Below are 22621 nucleotides of genomic sequence, written 5' to 3'. Positions count from 1 at the left end.
TATTTATGAACTCAGTATTTTATCCTCTTTCCTTTGACACCCCGCTCGATAAAATAGAAAAAAAAAATTTGGAGACCCCCACTTTTTTTCATGTTATATCCGTTAGGTCAATTTTTTTCGTATAAAATGTAGCCTATGTCACCCTGACCTTTACGACGAATCGATTGACACCTATTCATCAAAATCGGCCCAGTAGTTTAGGAGCTACGGTGGAACACACAGAATCTGGATACAAACATACACACATACAGACATAAATACATAGACTGCTAAAATCATAACCCATCCTTTTGGCTTTGCCGCAGTCGTGTAAAAAGGCTTTATACATGGCTTCATAATAATAAGGACGCATGCCTCACGAGGCCTTAAAAACCTATTATTCAGATGGACATAGTCACGGGTGACGGATTTCATTCATAACATTTTAATTTTAAGTTTATTTCAAACTACGGAATATAATATAATATATAAATATCGCTCACCCTACTTTTAAATGTAAACATCTAAGTGTGAACAGTGACATTTAAAAGTAGGGTGAGCGATATTTACATATTATATTATATTTCCGTAGTTTGAAGGCAACTTTATGTGAAGGTAAAATAATCCTACTCTATGCGGATGACACATATATAAAGTGGCTGACGATCGGCCGCGTACCTAATATTATTTCCTCTGCGTAATATTTTTCCATTCAATATTATTTTAAACATGATTTCACAATACGGCCCTGGCAGAATACAATCAGCTGTTTGTAATGACAGTTTCTCTGACAAATACAAAATGGTTGAAAACTAAAGTTGGCAAACAAAGAAAGGCAACGTAAAAGAGGATTTTGTGTTGAAAAAACTATTTTATTGAGTGAAAGTTAGTTAGTTTAGTGAGTGATAAGTGTTTTGTGCATAATGCTGGATTTAGAAATCGTTCCAGAGCGCTCCCTAGGCTGTGAGGCCTGGGAGTTCGTTCTCGGTAAGCTCCCGCTTATGTTTACGAATTACGTCAAGAATTTGCGTTGTATTGCTTTGGGACGCGGCTTATGCAATGGTGTTTTAGAGGGTTTATCAATTAATCAACCGTTTATAGCCATTGCAGCCTGCATTTCAGGATCTCATTGATTTTTTTCGAAATGTCAGCCGAGCCTTTGTTTCGTCTGTGGATGTAATGTTTATTTTTTTTTTCGCTACACTTGACCATGAAATCTTTGTGATGTTTATTCATAGTTTTTATTATTACAATTGCTTTATATTCTATTAACCGTTGGTTGGCTTGAAGACCCTTTCAATATGAGATATGGTGGTAATTGCTAGGTCGACCTGACTTACATACTTACTTTACTATTTACGATAACAAGAAATTATAAATGATTAAACGCTTGTTGCTAATAACATCTACACTTTGTGGAGTGTAACTGCTCTTCAAATTGTTGACTGCACATTCAAGTACCTACTTACTCCTTCACTAAATCACTAAATTCAAGTAAATAGTTACTAAAGTTAAGTAATTTATCTCTTTTAGTATTTGGAGCAGTTTTCTTTACATAAGTATTTATTTAATTTTTAGGGTTCTGTACCTCAAAAGGAAAAACCCTTTAGGATCACTAAGTTATCTGTCTGTCTCTCAATAAAACTATAGGCTACTTCTTGTTGACCTAGAATCACGAAATTTGGCAGGCAAGTATATCTTATAGCACAAGTGAAGGAGAGGAAACTGCTGAGTTTCTTGCCTGCTCAGTAGACTATGCTTTCTGAGCCTGTAGAGCCCATTGCTAAAGTGGCACAAGTTGTCCTGCAAAATACAAAATACATGCAAAAATACAAAATATATGCAAAATACATTTTATTTCATTGTACTTAAACTAAGTACCTTTTTAAAATTCCATCCACTCCAGACCTCAGCTATAGGAAGTACCTAGTACGAAACTAATTATGTATATACATACGTCTAAAATAGTTACCATATGAATTTATTATTCCGCCATTCTCACCAATTTCGGCTGAACAGTCACATCTGGCTGACATGTTTTTTGTCAAAGTGCTTTATGGATTACTAGAGGATGCCCGGACTTCGTCCGGGTAGATTTAGGTTTTTAAAGATCCTGTGGGAACAGTTTGATTTTCCGGGATAAAAAGTTGCCTGTGTCAATTACAGGCACGCTAGCTACCTCGGTACCAAATTTCATACAAATCTGTCAAGCGGATGTGTCTATATGAATCCCGCGGGAACTGTTTGTTTTTCCGGGATAAAAAGTAGCCTATATGCTTCCCCGGAATATATCCTAAGTCTGTACAAAAATTTCATTAAAATCGGTGCAGCAGTTGAGCTGTGAAAACGTAGCAGACAGACAGACACAGTTTCGCATTTATAATATTAGTATGGATTAGCACATTCTTTTGTTATTGCACAATTATGGTGAAATATCAAGATTTTGTTTTTCTTAAAATGGCACTAAGCCATCAAAAAATATTTTTTGTAAATTGTGTAACAGTTGCTTTATTGCCTAACGCGGCCTCAATACCAGATTTAACAATGTACCTACCTATCTAGCTACTGTGGAAATATTCCTCTCAAATGGACCCAAAAAAGTGCCCAATGCTATAACTCAAATATCTTTAAAGGTTGACTCACAGTAACTACTCAACAACTAATACTTAATTTGAAAAATTAAAAACATGACTACTTATATTGGATTTTTTCAAAAAAATTATATCTATTGTTACTCGGGATGACATAAGAATTCCAATAATACCCCATATTTATAAGTCATGGTGAAATAAAGAATCTCACATACATTAAATATATGTACATTCATTCATAAACTCTGACAAGAGTCAAAATTTTAGACTCCTTTTTTTGAGCAGTCTGTGTAAAAAACCTTAAAGTCTGTGGATACTTTGGTTCACATTTCCAAAGTATTCACATATCCAAAGTAAAACTTGTAAATGACCATATTGGTAGTCAAAAGGTATCGTAAAAAATCAGTTATATGCGAGTCTGACTTGCACACGAAGGGTACCAGTGGCGTGCACAGAATTTGAAGCCAGGGTATGCATTTATATATGAACTTATTTTCTAGTAGGTCATAATGAAAAATAAGCATTGATTTATTACAACTAGGGTAAGCAGTGCTGTTATGCCTCTATGAGCTGTACGCCATTGAAGGGTACCATGGTACAAGATAATATTGCAAATTAATGATGGACATCCCATCTACATATGAATTAAGTAAACTAATTATTATTTTTCATGAACATCTTTTATTATTTTTGTGATGTACCACCTACCTAACCACAAATTCAGGGTTATCAGGTTTTCCCCTTACCTGTGCTATAAGACCTACCTAACGCACAACAGACGGAAACGTTTAAGTGCGGAAACCAGCCCAGAGAGAAGACCTACCTACCCGCCAAATTTCATGACACGATCGACAGATACACAACAAAGTGATCCTATAAGGGTTTTTTTCTTTTTGAGGTGGGTACAGAACTCTAAAAACTAAAAATCAGTGGATACTCTGGTTGCCCGTGCGAAGCCAGGACGGATCGCTAGCTTGTAACTGACCAAATCGGGTCTTAAAAGCTATCGTAAAAACTCTTAATTAATAGACTTGAGTAAACCCAATGACTATAAACAATAGAGTTCGACGAACTCCCTCGCGCGGCTGTGCAAATAATCGTCCCGTTAAAATAACGTTCAGGGTTCGATTTTTGGCAGAGTCAACTTCGAAAAACATTGTTTTAATTCGACCCAGGTCACTATTAAATTAATTACATAGGCAAAATGATAAGTTTTTTTCCACCAAATACGTTACACCAGACCCTGTGCATTGCTGGAGGGAGTCAAATCCATTATTTTTTATCATTTATATAATTTTCGATTGTACAAAAGCCATTTATTCTATTAACATTTAATAAACTTACATTTTTAGGGTTCCGTACCTAAAAAAGAAAAACGGAACCCTTAGCATCACTTTGTTGTCTGTCTGTCTGTCCGTTTGTCGTGTCTGTCAAGAAAACCTATAGGGTACCTACTTCCCGTTAACCTAGAATCATGAAATAGGTAGGTAGGTACATTCTAAAACAGATTTTTATTTATTTTTATGCATAATAGTTTTTGATTTATCGTGAAAAACATCGAAAAAAATACCGGAGTATGAAACCCTCGGTGCGCGAGTCTGACTCCCACTTGGCCGGTTTTTTGCAATTAATTTCATGCAACATTTAAAACATTATTATTTATATTATTTCAGATATTCATAATATTATTACCAGAATCATCATTATTAATAGAAAAAAACAGTCTTATTACCTATTGTATTTTTTCGAAATTATTTATTTCTACGAAATATGTAGATTATTCGCTTTCTGTTATTGCGTATGCCAATTTTATCAGCGTATCGGTCTACGTAAGAATGTTTTCGTCAGCATCAATAATATTTTCCGACCTTGAATACAAACATTGTTCTTTTCAGTAGTGAAGAGAAAAACAAAATAAATAATCTGCGCAGGGGCAATACCCGGAATTTCGCGTAAATGTGCGTTGTTCGTCTTCTCCAATATTTGGCGACGTAACTTTTCCGCGGCTGACGCATCTGTTACGTAGCTATTTAGTCGTACATTGCGAAAAAATGTACTCAGCTGATTTAGTAGTTAGGTGATGCTTTTTGTATTCAGATAAAAGTTAGCCCTTGACTGAAATCTCACGTGATGGTAAGTAATGATGCAGTCTAAGATGGAAGCGGGCTAACCTGGAAGAGGTATGGCAGTTTTATTAAACCCACACCCCTTTAGTTTCCACACGGCATCACACGGGAACGCTAAATCGCTTGGTGGCACGACTTTGCTGGTTGGGTCGTAATTAGCCACTGCAGAAGTTTCCCACCAGACCAGACCAGAAATTCAAAATTAAAAAAATCCAAACCCCTGCCGGTAATTGAACCCGAGACCTTCCGCTTATAAATACCATAGCGCTTACCACTGAACTAGCGAGGTCGTTGTTCTCGACATCACGTTAACTTCGTTAACATAACGGAAACTCTTTACTTTTCGGGTGCAAAAGTGTCTTATAGCCTTCCCCAGGAGGATGCATGCTATATCCGTGACCCGTTAAGATTTTCTCAGCGAAAGCTGTGAAAGATACAGGCAAATAGTCACACACCATATGCCTTTAGCCCATCCTTAGTTATTTTATTCTGCACATATCGTACCTACCCATGCAGCGGAAAAACCAAAATTGGAGTACGTGTAGACGAGTTTATTCGTAGTGCGCTCCAATTGCTCCAAACAAATGTATCCTACAGATCACTACTTTCATTTGAACGCTAACCATAGAAGATACCATAGAACAAACCATACCATGGAACCATAGAACTAATAATAAGGAACTCTGGTTAACGACAGACATAGATATTCTAGAATGTTTACAAAATTACATCGAATTTGATTGGATAGTATTCAAATGAGAATTCAACTGACGGCCTCCCTGTTGCAGTGGTAAGCGCTGTGGTCTTATGAGAGGTCCCGGGTTCGATTTTCGGCAGGGTTTGGAATTTTACAATTTCTAAATTTCTGGTCTGGTCTGGTAGTAGACTTCGGCCGTGGCTAGTTATCACCCTACCGACAAAGCGTGCCGCCAAGTGATTTAGCGTTCCGACGTCTCACCGTACGACGATGCTGCGTAAAAACCAAATGAGTATGGGTTTAATGAAAACTGCCATACCCCTTCCAGGTTAGCCCGCTTCCATCTTGTAATATCACCACCAGGTGATATTACTGTCAAGGGCTAACTCGTATCTGAATAAAATAAATTAACAGGGCTCTCTCCGTCACTTGCTCCATACAATCGTAGTTCCAATTTCATTTGAATATTAAGCAACCAAAGTTCATGAAATTTTGCAGACATATTTTAGAAACTAATATCTGTGTCTGTGGTGTTTTAGATTTTTCTAAAAATATGTAGTTTTAAAATTACAGGGGCTCAAAGATTTGTATGTGAATTTTTAAGACCGCCTAACTTTGAAACCGAATATATTAACAGAAATCTGGAAAACCACAGACATAGATATTAGTTTCTAGAATATGTCTGCAAAATTTCATAGACTTTGATTGCTTAATATTCAAATGAAATTGGAACTACGTTTGTATGAAGTGAGTGACGGTGGACCCCTCTTAAATAAACTACATTTGTGTGGACCGACATCTAGACTGCCGCTAACGGCCATACAGATACGGTGGCCTAGTTTCCCCGCCTTATAATTACTGTAGTTATTATTCGAACCATTTGAAGTATAAAATAATTAATAAACGCCTATTGTTTTGATAGAGCGTTATGTAGCGTCGCTAGTTAACAAAGGTTGAGAGACAACAATGAATATGAAGCAATTGTTCGAATCATTGCGATTTCTGATGAATAATGATGGGTCGTACTCGTAGTTCAAATATTCTAACGCGCATTCGTTACATTTGACGACATTCCTGGCGCGGTGGTAAGAGAAGAAAGAAATAAAATTACTTGAAGTGTAGCTATTTAAACACTATCATAAAAATTATGATATTCTTTGATTATCCGGGATAAAAAGTAGCCTATGTGTTAATCCAGGGTATAATCTATCTCCATTCCAAATTTCAGCCAAATCCGCCCAGTAGTATTTGCGTGAAAGTGTAACAAACATACAAACATACACACAAACTTTCACCTTTATAATATTAGCGTGATTCCCCTCGAGCGAATGTCGGGGCGGGTCAGTTAGTTATTAAAAAAACATAAGCCACCCAAATACCTTGGTCTCCAGTGGGAGACGAGTAAACGAAAAAGCATGTACAAATGTTTGCACGAGAGTCATTAGCATTTCGCTTATCGGCCATTACGGGCAAAACAAATGTAATTATCGTAGACATAACAACCTACATAAAATTAGCGGTTGTGTTTATTAACGCGACTTCGCATTTACATATTCCTGTTACAGAGAAAGGAAGAAAAACCTTTATTTAAATTAAAAAAAAAAGGATAGTAGCCATGTTAAATGACTAATATTCCCCTTTCCTCCAACTAAGCGTCAGGCTTGTGCTAGGAGTAGGTACGATAATAGTGCAACGGGCTGGATTTGAACCGTCGACCTTTCGGTTTTCAGTCCACTCCTTTACCGGTTGAGCTATTGAGGCTCTAATTGTGCCACAGATAGGCTAGGCTGGCTAGGTAACATCTAGTTCGGTCTGAATTCTGAACACCAGGCGTATGGCTACGCATGGCATAAAAGCTCTTAGCCGCGTTTGTCTATTAGATCATCTTTCTTAGTCTATGGCCGTCACACAAGTACAAACACATGATCGCTTCCACTTTTAAAATGGGTACCTTCAAGTCAATAGTGAATAGGCAACTTCTAGGCAAGCGTGCTCCATATTAGGCTGCATTATCACTTGCTAGCAGGTCTGATTGCGGCCAAGCGCTGGTCTGTAAATAAAAGAAAAACATCGCCAGCACAAATACGAGACCATAATATACAGCGCAGATTTTTAATTGCGACCCTGAGGGTGGCGCCTGTGAAGAGTGACAATCAAACACGAGCGTTCGGCATGCACTGATTTATTATATTCACATGACCGATATCCTATGTACATATATCTCATACTACCCTCACAGCGCCATGGTGGTTAGGTTCTCTTTTATTTTCTTCGGGTATAAGTTAGCCCTTGACTGCAATCTCTTGAGTAACGATGCAGCATGGAAGCGCGCCAACTTTGAAGGGATTTGGCTAGTTTAATCAAACCCGAATCTCTATTCCGTTGCCACGCCATATATCTTTAGGATACTAACTGCTCTCGGGATAAGTAGCCCGTGTCCAGCGGTGGACGCAAACAGGCTGGTTGATTGATTGAATCCTCCAAGATGTTTGAACTATGAAAATACTAGACGATACCGGTAACTTTGTCAGCGTGGGTATAGGTTTTTGATTTTCCGGGATAAAAAGTAGCCTATATATTACCTATGTCAGGGTATAAGGTATCTCCGTAACAAATCAGCAAAATCCGTCCAGTTATTTTTGTTTTTTTTTTTTTGTTTTTATTCACTATAGGTAAGCGCTTGACCACAATCACACCTGATGGAAAGTGATGATGTGGTCTAAGATGAGACGCGTTTACCTAGAAGGTGCCTATTCACTCTTGTTTTAAAGATACCTGGATTGTAATTGGTAGGAAACACAGTAAAGTTGTGTGAAAGAGTAATAAATATACACACACATTTGCCTTTATAATATTATAGTGTGATTATATTTGGCATAGGTACAGCTATACTTATATATTTTGTATCTGTTTCCAGGAATGCATTTCTCCCAGGCGGTGTCGATTATACAGAGTCAAGTTGGCACAATACGAGGTGTACAAGTCCTCTACAGTGATCAGGTAACTATACCTACTTTCATGAGATAAAACATACGCATAGAAAACGTTTTGATCCACCAAAAACCCTAACTAACCCAACGCCAACAAAATATACAAGAGTAAATTAAATATTTATAACACCCCCGACAGTTACAGTAACTAGAAAAGAGCTGATAACTTTCAAACGGCTGAACCGATTTTCTTGGATTTATAGCTAAGAACACACTCGATCAAGCCACCTTTCAAACAAAAAAAAAACTAAGTTAAAATCGGTTCATTAGTTTAGGAGCTACGATGCCACAGACAGATACACAGATACACACGTCAAATTTATAACACCCCTCTTTTTGGGTCGGGGCTAAAAATAAATATATTGTAGGAAAATGAGGAAAAATGAAGTGAATGGGCCATGAAAAGCTGGCAGACAGACGGACACACTTCCGCTTTTATAATGTTACTATGGACTATGGATGTTTACCTCCTTTCTTACATGCGCGTATTTTTATGAATCACAGAAGTTTATTGCTTTATTTAACGAAACAAAGGCTTGCTTATCAATTAATTATCACTATACACGTCATACTCGTAAGACTGAGTGTAGGTACAGACGGTTATAATAAAATACGCATAAGATTTACGGTTCATTTTATTTTGATTACTTACTACCATGAATATGTTATTTATTATTCGATGATCCCCGCGACTTCGTCCGCGTGGTATTAGATTTTTTAAACCCCGTCAGAACTATTTGCTTTCCGGGATAAAAAGTAGCATATGTCAATTTCCGGGATGCAAGCTACCTCTGTACCTCATATGAATCGGTTAAACGGATGTGCCTTTAAGAATCCCGTAGTAACTCTTTGATTTTCCGGGATAAAAAGTAGCCTATGTCCTTCCCCGGGATGTAAGCTAATTTTGTACCAAACATCAAAATCGGTTCAGATGTTGGACCGTGAAAAGCTAGCAGACAGACAGACACTTTCGCATTTGTAATATTAGTATGGATTATGTATGCATAGTAGGTGTACATGCGACATACACGTACATATGACAGTCAGTCCGTCTGTTACCTTTTCACGACCCATTCGCCGATTGTGAATACAAACATCGTAAGGAAACATACATGCCTGAGAGTTCTCTATAATGTTCTCAAAGGTGTGTGTCTGTCTGTCTGTCGATCCGCACTTGACCAGCGTGGTTGACTTCTTATTCTGAGAGCAGACCCGCGCTCAGTCTTTGTTAAAAGTGTACTGTACTGATTCTTTCACACTCATTGAAATGTTAGAACGTGCGAGAGAGAAGCAAACTTGGCGCCTTAAGATCATTAATTTAGTTTTTTGTTTGTTTCAGAATCCACTATCAGTAGATCTAGTAATAAATATGCCGCAGGACGGCATCCGGTTGATATTCGACCCGGTCGCGCAGCGGCTGAAGATCATAGAAATATACAATATGAAATTAGTTAAGCTTAGGTATAGGTAAGTCAACCAAAACATCTCTTTCTTACCCCTTATTCGCACGAGCGTTAAAAAAGCGTTGCGTTAAAACCCGGCGTTGCGCTGAAAATACAAAGTGCGCGTTAAAAAAGCGTTGACGTGTGAACAGATACTTGGGAATGCATTTGTTCTATTTGAACGCCTTTTTAACGGACGTTAAAAAGTTCTCGTGCGAAGGAGGCCTTATAGCTTGTCGCAATGTCGCCTTTTTATCGGACTTTTACCGGATACATTTTGGAGAGTGCTCAGACTTCACAAGCTTGTTCCTCTTTCGTCGTTCTAACACAGAACAGCGAGAAACCGTGAACCAGAGATAAGGAGGTTCGATTCCGGTACTAAAAGTTCGGAACTTCCGATTGGTTTTGCACTTTTGATTCCGATTTCGCAATAAAAAAAATAGTAGAAGCAGACCATCAATAGCTGTCTATATTCTAAAAAACTATCTTTATATCTCTTAATTGATCTCCCATTTTGTTGGTTGTCTCGTCGTGAGAAGTACCGTAAGAACGTTTTAGTTTTATATTTTCTTTACCTCTCTTTCTCACTTTTTATTTTTTCATAATTCCTCTTAGCGTCATAGTCAGTAATCTGTAACTTTGACAAACCAACAATTTGTTTGCGCCATCAGAGACTTCCGGCTTTTTAAGGAAGGAAGGAAGGCTTTTTTTTCTTCCTAAAAATAAAAATTTTTCTTAAACTCTTTAAAAATTTATGTCACGTTCCTATCTCCTCAACATTTCCCTGTCCTTCGCTTTTACTTTAGTGTGCAATCGAACATCAAAAAAAAAACCTATCCTTGATTCTCATCTTCACATGATCTTTCGATCTGGACTCTATTTAATAAGAACACTAATTCTGGAACTTCTCGTCGTCTGGGCAACGTTTTACCCCTATGTTTGTCAGCAGAATCAATTATTACTATCGATATATTGAAAAAACAGTCACGCCTGTCTACCAACATAATATGTCGTAAGATTACTGCGTGTAAACATATTCTGATCGCGTATCTGGCGACCTGGTGACCTTTCTGTTCATTTTGTCTCCACCCATAGCATACGTTCAGGGACATACTTCTTTTGTAATGAGTATTTTGACTCTCAAATCTGCCCTAAATCTTTTTGCATAGTTATGAAGCAGATCAGAAAGAGGCCTTTATAGATTTTAGAGGTAGGGGGGCATCTTAATCTTAAGATGCCCCCCCTGATCTCTCCCCAAAGGGTTTCTTCCAACTAAAACTTCCTCGTTGGTCATCCTCAGCACAGAACATGTGCTGGTGCCTCTCTTCCGTGATGTCCATTGGGCTCACCTTTGGCCTCTTGCACCTTTCTTGTATGCACGACAGCTTTGAGTCGGCAAAAAGATAACTGTCATCTTAGATTTTATCATTCATATGTCATTATTGAGTATATACGACTCTGACAGAGTGGACTAGAGTGAGGGAACTCTCGGTTTGATCCTAGATCGATGATCTATCAAATATTAGGATGGGGGTGACCTGTAATCAAAGAAAAGTCGTCGTTTCTTAGGCTACCTAGCGTCAAAAGTAGGTAACATTCATCGTCTGCCAGTGTCGTCGAAGCGACAAGACGACAGTTAGGGAACTTGTAGCAAAACGTCGATTGTTCTTTGACTCTGACGACCGCCTGTGGTATCAATTTGGCATGAAACATGATCCGTTTTGTTCCCCAGCGGCATGTGCTTCAACTCTCCGGAGATCACGCCCTCCATCGAGCAGGTGGAGCACTGCTTCGGCGCGACGCACCCCGGCCTCTACGACAGCCAGCGGCACCTGTTCGCGCTCAACTTCCGGGGCCTGTCCTTTTACTTCCCTGTCGATAGCAAATTTGAGGTGAGGCCCCAAAACATGGTCAGTATTGTCCCCCCGCGGTATGTACTTCAACTCTCCGGAGTTCTTTATATATAGTATTTTTTACTCTATAAAATTAAAAAAAAAAACATACAAACGTCTCTGACACCACGTCAGAGGTAGCAGCCACCTCTTGTATTAGTGACAAAAATTTAAAAAAAACACTCTCCGGAGGTCACGCCTTCGACCACGCAGGTGGAGCACTGCTTCAACGCGACTGTCGATAGCAAATTTTAGGTAAGCCCCCAGGACGTGTTTTTTTTTTCACTACAAGTTAGCCCTTGACTGTGATATCACCTGGCGGTAAGTGGTGATACAGTCTAAGATGGCAGCGGACTGACTTGGAAGGGGTATAGTATCGTACCGAAACGCTAAATCGCTTGGCGGCATGGCTTTGGCGGTAGGGTGGTAACTAGCCAAGAAACTAGACCAGAGAAAAATTTGAAATTAGAAAATTCTCCCCCTGCCGGGAATTGAACCCGGGACCTCAATCTAATAAGACCATAGCACTCCCACTGCGCCAGGGAGGTCGTCAAGGTGAAAGGTGAGGCCCCAAAACGTGTTTAAGGACACTTCTCGCGCGCTTCTCCAAACAAATGTATTATACGCTGATATTACTAGTTTTTACTGTTTTAGATCTGAAACTAAGCTACATGTCGATTTATAACTTCCCTAGCAACACGCAATGTTCCAATACTTTGGTCTGATCTAGATTTAAGTTGTTAATAAAAGTGACAAACTGGTTCATCGAAAGAAGAATTATTATTACTAGATTAGAGCAAGTTTTCAATTTGTTATCATTGTCTAACCGTCCAAACTGCAATATAACTTTTTTCTTGAATTCATTTATTTATTGTTTCCTGGCAAAAGAGAGAAACATACCTACTATACAAGTCTCGATCGAAATAGCAACCCACGACCTCGTTTAGTTTAGTATATCACTTTGCAAATACTCGTCTTCGCCTCATCCTTCCAATATTGCTGAGCCGGCAATTTCTTTATTACCGTCCTGGATAGTAATGTACTATTATATTAAACCTTACTGAAATGATAAGTTAGTCTTTCTTGTACTGTTCTAGCCTGGATACGCGCACGGTCTAGGCTCGCTCCAGTTCCCGAACGGCGGCTCGCCCGTCGTCTCCCGAACGACGATATACTACGGTTCACAGCATCAGGTGAGTCTTTTTTATTGTATGATAGACTTGCCCTTGACGACAATAGGCCATAACATGGCAGTTGCGAAGAGGGCAAGAGCTCTGTTTTCTTCCTTTTTCTCAATTTCAATTCCATTTATTTGCAGATAAAGGTGTAAATACATAATAAAATATTGGTCAGCTGTACCAACCCAAGTTGGCATCCGATCTATCAGACTCTTAGACTGTTTTTTCACCAGAGATGGGCTATACCACGTTGTGTGTGATATCCTACAATCATTTTCAATTATCCCCATACTTGTAGCTTGCCATTGGTGGAAACGGGTTCATTGTTATGTTTTTTATTGGATGGATGCGTCCATGAGAAGCTTCGGCCGTGGCTATTGACCACCCTACCGACAAAGACGTGCTGCCAAGCGTTCCGCTACAATGCCGTGTAAAACCGATCAGGGGTACAGGTTTAATGGAATTTCCATGCTCCTTCCAAGTTAGCCCGCTTCCATCTTAGGGTGCATCATCACCACCAGGTGAGATCGCAGTCTAGGGCTAACTTGTATCGGAATTTAAAAAAAAGGAGATATTAGGAATGCTTTATCCTTAGCTATATATAGATCCATGGTTCCAATCTGACGCCTGGTCTTGATACTCGCATTTGCAGTTAACGCGATCAGCCAGCGGCGGCAGATGTTCGGCGCCATTGGCCGACCTTCCCTTGTCTTGCTACAAGCATCAGCTGCACTTACGACGGTGCGACGTGCTGAGATCTCCCACGGCCACGCTTGGACTACGGTTGCATATTTATACGGAAGGTAATCCCGTTTCATTTCATCACTACCCAAATTATAAATGCACTTTCGCATTTGTTTTTTTGTTTTCGTGTTTGTTTGTTGGTTTGTCCTTCAATCACGTCGCAACGGAGAAACGAATGACTTGATTTCTGCATGGGTACAGTTAAAAACCTAGAGAGTGATTTGTTTTCGTACTGTCGATTCTTAAATGTAAATGTATGGCAGGGACGCTTAAACTTCTCATAACTTTATCATTCTGTTTATCATTAATATTATTGCCATCGTTATATTAATTACCATCATTATTATCACTGCAAACATTTATCTTATTTGTTTTTACTATTATAATCTGTATTATTAATATCGATTTGTCAGCATAATCTTCACCTTCAAGTATATCGTCATCGTCAAGGTCTTAGCCATTATAATTTAATTGCAATCACCTGTGTTGATAAAATACCAATATCATTAAGATACCAATATCATTGCTTTTATTATCGTTTAAAACGTTATTATTACCATCATCTTGTTCACCAAAATTATCATCACAACCGCCACTAGATTATCATCATTCCAATCAAAATCTGTTATTGCTGTTGTTTGTGGAATAATTATCTATTTATTGCCATCACCACCCTTCTATATGACAATTACTATCATCATCATCATCATCGTCTACACCATTGTTCGTTACTAAGATCTTCGTATGTAATTCATATTCCTGTTTAATGGTACGTTCACTCTCAGGAGAAACGTCGGCCAATGTCGGCAATGCATACATGTATGTAGAAAGGCTGAAATCTATAGAGCTTATTGTGATTTTGCTTAGACTTAAGACAGTTAAAACTAGACAGATATCTAAGTATGCCAGTTATACTTTTGTCTCCTTTTTGCTCTAAGTCTGAGCAAAGTCGAAGTACGCTGTGTACGTCTCAACATAACAACAACGTGGTCTTAGATAAGACATGATGCCGTTTTACATTCATTTCATACGCTTGCTGACCACATACCAATCAGAGAAGACATTGGCTGTCATTGCCCCTGGATGTGAATTTTATATTATCCATAATTACAGGTATTCGATCAGGCGAGCCAGCGTCGGCGAGAAGACGCGTGGTACGTTTCGGTGACAGCTGTCAAGCGGTGTCGCGAGCCCTGGCTGCGCCCGCGCGTCTGTACTACAAGGCGGACGACAAGATGCGCATCCACCGCCCCACCGCCCGCCGCCGCCCGCCCCCCGCTTCCGATTACTTCTTCAACTACTTCACGCTTGGTCTGGTGAGTTTCATCATCATCCTTGGAGCTATGTCCAGCCGTGGACTCCACCAATAGATGCCCACTGCTGGTGGGTGACACTGTTCTCTTGTAGAGACTTCTACTCTCCACGATCTTGCGCCGCCTGAATCCAGCGGCTCCCTGAGAATCGCTTGATGTCGTTTGTGTACCTAGTGGGGGTGCGGTCCGGTGCGAGATTGCGAATTTGATTTGAGTGCAATTTTTTACCTTATATCGTTTGGCTAAATTACCAAAACTAGCATTTTTCCAAAATTACCAAATTCACCCATTTAGGTCATAGGCCATTTAAGTCTTATTATATTTCAAAACAATAATGTTTATTCAAAAAACAATCTTCTAGATAACAATGTTTTTAGTAGAAAGTATAAAAATTTTAATATTTTATGTCGGTATGATGTCTTCTTGATTTATCAATTTAATAAAAATATCTAAAAACTGTTAAGTTTTTAACTTAATTTTTAAATAATTAATATGTTCTCTTAGTTTATTTCATTAATTTTACTAATTCTATTGTTGATATAAATTAGAAACACAAAGGGGCCCATTATCAAACCTTGCGGCACCCCACAAGTATTTAAAAACTTCAATAATTTGGGGAATAACGTTCGCATATCTGTTTCAGGACGTGTTATTCGACGCGCGCACGCACCAAGTGAAGAAGTTTGTGTTGCACACCAACTACCCAGGGCATTATAACTTCAACATGTACCATCGCTGCGAGTTTGAACTCAACGTTCAGCCCGATAAGTATGTGTGAAAGAATTTTCGTACTTATTTGTCAAGTTTCATACTTCCATTTCTCTGCACAAAAAAAAAAACCTTAATTTGCTATAATCCGCTAAACCAAACAAATCTGTATGGTGCAACATGTAGCATGCGATATGCACCGCCCGCCCTCCCACTGATAAATATGCAGGAAAAGCCAGCCACCACGCAGCACCATACAAATCCCAACACCACTCTACGCACGTTTCGCCCCAACACCAGAGCATCCTCAGAAGATGTAGACCTTCAATACCAAATTGCAAAGCTTTGCCTAGCTATATACTAGCTATACCTACCTGTTGTAGCTAGCCGTCGGGTTTGTCTAACAGATCGGTCTAATAAATCGTGTTTATTTCCAGATGCGAGTCAAACGCTCTAGTGGAGTCCCGCGGCGCGGTCTGCATCACGGCTTACAGCAAGTGGGAGAGTGTGTCGCGTGCATTGCGCGTGTGCGAGCGCCCCGTTGTGCTAAACCGCGCCTCCTCCACCAACACTACCAATCCCTTCGGCTCTACCTTCTGCTATGGCTACCAGGACATGATCTTTGAGGTAATGTCTTTATTTTTTTTAATGCGAGATAGGCTTGCGCTGGCGACAATCCTGCTTAAAAGCAATCATGAGGTATAGCTTGGAGCACGCTTGCCTAGATAATAGAAAACACCTCTCCTCTTATATTTACTTCGCTAGGTTTTGCCCACGATTTTATCCGCATGATATATTTTACAGTTTACCCGGTCAGTGCATGGGGATGTAGTTTTTATTAGTTCCGGAAATCACCCCTTAATAAACTTAAAAGTTTTACTTCTTTATCATATTAGTATAGATATAATGCCAAAAAATTTGAGCTTGCTTCGCTCACTTTCATTGTCTTTATGGTTATTTGATAGCGAATAAATTTGCAATGTATTTTGGGTTTTCATGATTTAAATTGATGTTTAATAGTATCACTAAATGAATCATGGGTGTATTGTTTGTTTCAGGTGATGTCAAATAACTACATAGCGTCGATAACCCTGTACCAGCCCGAGGGCACCCGCCCGCATTACGCTGTCAACTCTATCGCGTGACACACCAAGGTGAATCACACATATATTATACACATATGACTGTGTGTGTGTGCGTGTGTTTTATGGCATAGAAAATAGAGAAATAAATTGATATTTGGCATAGTGTTAGATCTAGAACAACGAATAATACAATGATTGGCGTGATAATAGAATAATACGCGTAATATGTTTGTGTGGAGAAGCGCGTAAGAAGTATTTTCACAAAGGCATATCTGTCTGAACGTACGTCTGTACGTTGTTTCACCTTAAAGATTTGCTTTTCTCTCACCAGGTATCTCCGAGCAAAGGTAAAAAGTTCACAACCTGAATGCAGTCAGTTTGTCAGTAAACACAAAACATACTCCACTGGTGTGGCGCCGCACGGACCCTCTGGCAAAGTGAAACATATCCTGAAAACATGCAACCTAAGAGGTAACAGTATTTAACAAAAAAATGTGATAAAAACTGTGAAAAAAAAACTATAAAAAAAATAAAAGTGAGTGACCGATCTCAAGGCGTGTTAAATAAGTTTTATTTAATTCCTTAGCAGCAATGGACAGTAAAAAAAGATTTTTTAAAATCATGTAAGTTAATAGACAAGGTTTCTCTTAATAATCGTAATAATAAAGTAAAATAAATTAGTCGAATGTGTTCTTAAGTTTTACAACCGAAAAAATCTGATGTTTTTCATTGAAAAAATGTATAGACTTAAGATGTAAATATTTTTGAATTGGAGAGAACTATGAAATATGTATTGTCAAAAATCGAATGTATTTTTTCTAAATCGAAGCGTTTGCTAGGGCGTGTGTTATTGTGATAAAAATTACTAAAAAAAAAAATGTGCAAAAAATATTTTTTTCTCGATAGCACCACAATGTTGCCATGGTTGGCTTTTTATTAGTGTATAGTGTTAATTAATTTATGCAAATCATATAGGCTATAGTTGACAAAAAAGTTTCGCCATTTCGGGAAATCATTTAATTATGTATATTATTCTTATTAATTTTAACAAAATGGCTAATATTTCATAGTAAGAACTGTTAAAGTTATTTAACAATTTTGACAGTTCATTATAATTTTAATTTTTTAAATGATATTTTCTTCTCAATTTCCTATTGTTTTTATAAAACATTTTAATAAAATTGACTAAGGTTTAAAAGTGGCGACTGTCAAAAACAAACAAACAAAAAATTAGCATATTATGGTAGGTGTACATAGTTCTTACTATGAATTTATTGTCTATGAAATTTTAAAATATCACTGACGTTCTATTTTATTCACGTATACGTCTACAAATTATTTTTAGTTACTTTTCGATTCCTTTACAATGTTTAATTAACTTGATGGGATTTGATTCCTTGTATTCATTTGTAAGTATGTAATAAGAATATTCTTCTTACCGTGCATTGACATTTTCACATTGGCGAGACTGTACCGGGGACGAAGTTGTGAACAAAACGTCTTATGTCCTGTCGCGTGCCCTTCGTGTGAAAATGTAAATGCACCTTAAAGTTTACATTTTGATTCAATAAAATCATACGTCGCAAATCAATTTGACAGTCAAAGTTATTGGCTGCCGTAAAAATTAAGTAATTCAAATTTAAATTAATCTAATATTGATAAGAATCATTACAAATTCTTTACACTTCACAAACCTTTAAAGAAAACGCTGACTAGGCTGTACAATTTTTGGTATACAAACGGTGATTAACAAAACAAAAGCAGTACATAAAAATATACAGTAAAATTCAAAATTTCGAGGAGAATTTGTATTTAAATATGTATTACTTGAAAACTGCTGCAAATGAATACAAGGAAAAGATTGGACTTTATTGGTAATTGATAAATAATATAATATTTAATTAAATTAAACCCTTTTTAATCAACTTATTTGTCTTTGCTCACAATGTGCGCAAGTAGATTAGGGTTTAGGCTTCGGCGCTTGGAATGTGTATAACGCGATGTGTTGTATGAGTGTGTTAGTTTAATGTCACAATTACACTTCGAACATTTGAATGGGCTCTTATATTTTAATTTCATTCATTAAAATCGTTACACAATCAAAGGTCTTGAATAAGATCATTTTGTATTATTACTATTATAAACTCTCGTAAAAGTTATGTATCCCATACATTCAACATCTGCAAAAGTATCGAAATTCGTTGTTTTCGCTATGGACTTGAAAGAAAAAAATCGATATTACATTTACACATACAAACGTTTACAGATACACATAACAATTGAACAAAATTGTTTTTTTTTTTTTGTTTTTTTTTTTTTACTGAGAATCTGTCTGAATCAAAGGTGTTTTGCGATTTTGGATTCTGCCCTTACTCTAATATAAAAACGTTATGTCTGTCATTAACACCACTCAGAACAGTGCAGCATGTTATGTCAAATATTTTATTACACATATATCTACAACATGTAGATGAATAAATAAGGGTACTTAATCGTTACTATTGTTAATAATAGTGATTTCTAAAGTTTTTCCATTATCGGTTTTTTCAAAGAGTCGAAAAAAGTTGATCGGTGTAAAATAATTAACTCCTTGGAAAAAAATAATACGCATTTTTTAGCGTCCTGTATTTATTAGGGTCCCATTCAGATGCAAGAATTACAAAAAAAAAACACTTATTGCTCAGACCAAAATAAAATATACGCGGTTATTTTTTAAGGAAGATTATTTACTCACATAGAAAAATTATAGTTCAATTCTTATTTCACTGTAAGTTCAATGCAATATTTTTACTTAATTTATTCGTATGTTGTTACGAAAATTGGGTGAGTATGAAATTGAAGTCATGTGCCCAATCATATTTTTACCTATTTTGGTTCCTTTTAAACAAATATACAGAATCAATCAATTATCTATGCGTTATCTATACAATTTTATGTTTATGGTTACAACTTCGCAATAAGTTTTAAATCTATATTTTACACAATCATAGTCAAATATTTCAAACACATAATATAACTCTGCCTCATTTTTTCAGTCAATTTTACAGGTGTCGCCAAACATCTTGATCGCTCTAAAGTGGTGACGATTAGCATCTCATAAGCATTTGAACAGTTTTGCGGGCATAGAGCATATACCCACCCCGCACTCATACTGGGGTGGAGTGAATTGCTTTGTGCTTATCGTACTGGCGTAAACATGTGGTCGTTGCAACTTCAGAGCGATCAAAAAGTTTGGCGTTAGCTATGTATTGCGCCAATGTGCGTGCAAGTTTAGTCTCCATTTTAGTTTGTGTTAGGGCTTTATCACACTAAGATTCCACACTATAGAAATAGAAATTTACATCATTATTCAAAGAAACTTGCACGAGTAGTTTTGAATCATAAAACGAATCTACCACTACAACTTGTTCGGAATTCCATTCCTAACGAGTAAACCAGCAAGAAATTCGGCGGTTGCTCTTTGCAAATGTAATGTCATCAAAAGCATATGTTAGACTTTTACGAAAGCAAACATTGTTATTGTTGTAAGCGACTTTATTCATGGTATTCTTACTGCAACTGTACATTTTAGCTAGTAGTGAGAGAGGCTTTAAGGTTTTTAAAGCACAGCTAAATAAAAAATATATAGTTTCAGTTAAAACGAGACAAAATTATGCTAGCGATATAACGCTGTCGCGTGTCTTTAGTCTGAGCCAAGTCAAAATGCGCCCTATTGATCATAACCTAAAACTTGTGCAAACTTCAGATTGGACTATTTGCGATCACTGTAACTTGGCCACTTTATTTGGCCCTACCTACTGGTGACGGTATCTCAGTGTGATACAACCCTTAAAGTCGAAAATTCAATGAGCTTATAGTACATCGCTTACTGGCGCTGGTTGTGATGTTATACAGTTTCGCTGTTTAGGCAATATAAAACGTGGGTGTATGGTCGTAAGGTCTTATATTGCTTAATTTTATCTGATTTTGAAATGCTTTTCGGACCTGAGCTGGAATTATATTTTTTTTTATTACTATATCTATACATAGTAATATTATATTATTATTCTGTACATATCTAAATATGAAATGATTAATAATAAATATCGAGTGTTAATTATAATATTTTTTTTTTTGTATTTTGTACCAACTGTTGTGGTGGTAACCAGAAACCCCCCTTGTTTAAGAACTTCTTAAATGTTAAGGGAGTGTAATTATATACTCTTAACTCTATCAGCAAAAAAAAGTTAGTAGGTATAGCGCTCTCTCTGTTACGTAATCCCAAACAAATGACAGAGACAAAAATCTCAGTGGGCGTTAACCATTTTGAGTCACCAACCAATCACAAACGAGCTATGTTTTCGAATTGAATTTCGAATGTGTTTGAAAACATTTTTGTGATTGTGTTCGCACTTTTTCGGGTTCCGTAATCATTGTTTCTGATTATAACCTTTTTTACATGAATAATCTGGGTAAAAAAAATGACTTTATAATCGATTTAAATTTTGGCTCATGTCCGAAAAGTATTTCTTAGCTCATAGATAAACTATTTATTTAATTAATGCACAAGTAAATGTGTGATTGTGAAGTTATGTGGCTGTGGTGCCATAAAAAAAAGTTAAAAAAATTGACAAATAATACATTAAAAAAAGTATTAAGTATAAGGTAGCGTACGCTGCGCCCCCTTCACTGTATTGTACGGATATTATTATATTTATACAAATGTATGTTAAAAAATCAAAATACTCATATATACCTAAATAGCAACACTCGAATAAAGTTTTTGATGAAAAACAGCATCTCATTGAAGGCTAAACGAATGTTGCATATCCAACGTTGATCCACTTAAACTGGTGTATATGCAGCATGAACACAGCAAAAAAATCAAAAACATCAAAGATGACGACGGTAGTAGGTAGTACAGATACTATACCTAACTTGTGCTAGATGATAGTGTTAAAAGTAGACAGATTTATGTCAGAGACAATACTGTCTCTTTTTAAATGTCTTAAGTCTGAGCAAAGGCATAGTACGATCTAATCTACGAGTATAGATCTCATTTTAGAGCGCGATTCTCGGAGAAATGCGAATTAAGCTCTTGGCGGTTCGCACAGTTTTTGATAACTCGTTATACAGAATCTGTAAACAAAAACGATGGGTCTAATTATATTGCTATTTCTTTCATAATTCTCCCTACAGAGAAAGATAGCACTAAATTTAGACCTGTCAATTTAGTTTAGAGATCGTGTACAACAGCATTGTGACGGATTCTGTTGTAAGTACACAATCTCTAAACAAAACTTAAATAATCACGGGTCTAATTTATTGCTATCCCTTTCATAATGCTCCCTGCAAAAAAGGATAGCACTAGATTTAGACTGCCAATTTATATAAGTTTAGGTACAGTGTGTGACACAAAGTATTTAAAAGTTTTCCTTCAAGCGTAGGTAAACACTTGAAGGGAAGGGGAAGGGAAATCAAAAGTAGGTGGTAATATAATATAATAATGACCGTACATATTACTTTAGGGGGATATTTTTATAATGATAATTAATTAGCTTACGTTCGTCTCGCTGTAGAGAGAGCCTGCGAGTGCCAGATCTTCGGTTTTTATAAAAGCCGAAAGTTTCCTTGAAACTTTCAACTTTTATAAAATAACGTAGGTCTGGCACTCGCTGGCTCTTAGTCCACTGTGGCTTGTACTCGTCACAGGTTTATCATCTAATTCATAACGTTGTTTGTATGTTCATTATGTCAGCCTTACAAAATGATCGATGAATTAAGCTAGGTATACACGCTGCGGCTTTGATCCACAACGCCTACCTAATCACTACCCATATTATAAATGCGAAAGTATAGATAAGGACCTAGAGAGTGACATAGGCTACTTTTTCCCC

General features: G+C 37.3%; 1 protein-coding gene across 1 annotated transcript; it reads left to right on the top strand.

The window, feature by feature from the left end:
• Window positions 1-726: 726 nt before the first annotated feature.
• LOC123865205 (PHAF1 protein CG7083) lies at window positions 727-21598 on the top strand. Its single transcript, XM_045906086.1, has 11 exons — window positions 727-966; window positions 8311-8393; window positions 9723-9850; window positions 11558-11717; window positions 12815-12910; window positions 13548-13698; window positions 14753-14955; window positions 15596-15720; window positions 16098-16287; window positions 16719-16814; window positions 17077-21598. Exons 1-10 carry the CDS (start codon window positions 903-905, stop codon window positions 16803-16805), a joined length of 1287 nt encoding a protein of 428 aa, XP_045762042.1. The 5' UTR covers window positions 727-902; the 3' UTR covers window positions 16806-16814; window positions 17077-21598.
• Window positions 21599-22621: the final 1023 nt, after the last annotated feature.

This window comes from Maniola jurtina, chromosome 5 (genome assembly GCF_905333055.1).
Source record: "Maniola jurtina chromosome 5, ilManJurt1.1, whole genome shotgun sequence".
NCBI classification, from domain to species: Eukaryota; Metazoa; Arthropoda; class Insecta; order Lepidoptera; family Nymphalidae; genus Maniola; species Maniola jurtina.
The sequence above is the reverse complement of the archived record's forward strand: the minus strand, read 5'-3'. Positions and strand labels throughout refer to the sequence as shown.

Excerpts from the sequence above, each read along its gene's own strand:
- LOC123865205 (XM_045906086.1), top strand. The coding sequence starts at position 903 with ATGCTGGATTTAGAAATCGTTCCAGAGCGCTCCCTAGGCTGTGAGGCC. Across the intron at positions 967-8,310 it reads GGCCTGGGAGTTCGTTCTCG|GAATGCATTTCTCCCAGGCG; the intron begins GTAAGCTCCCGC and ends ATCTGTTTCCAG. Across the intron at positions 13,699-14,752 it reads GTTGCATATTTATACGGAAG|GTATTCGATCAGGCGAGCCA; the intron begins GTAATCCCGTTT and ends CCATAATTACAG.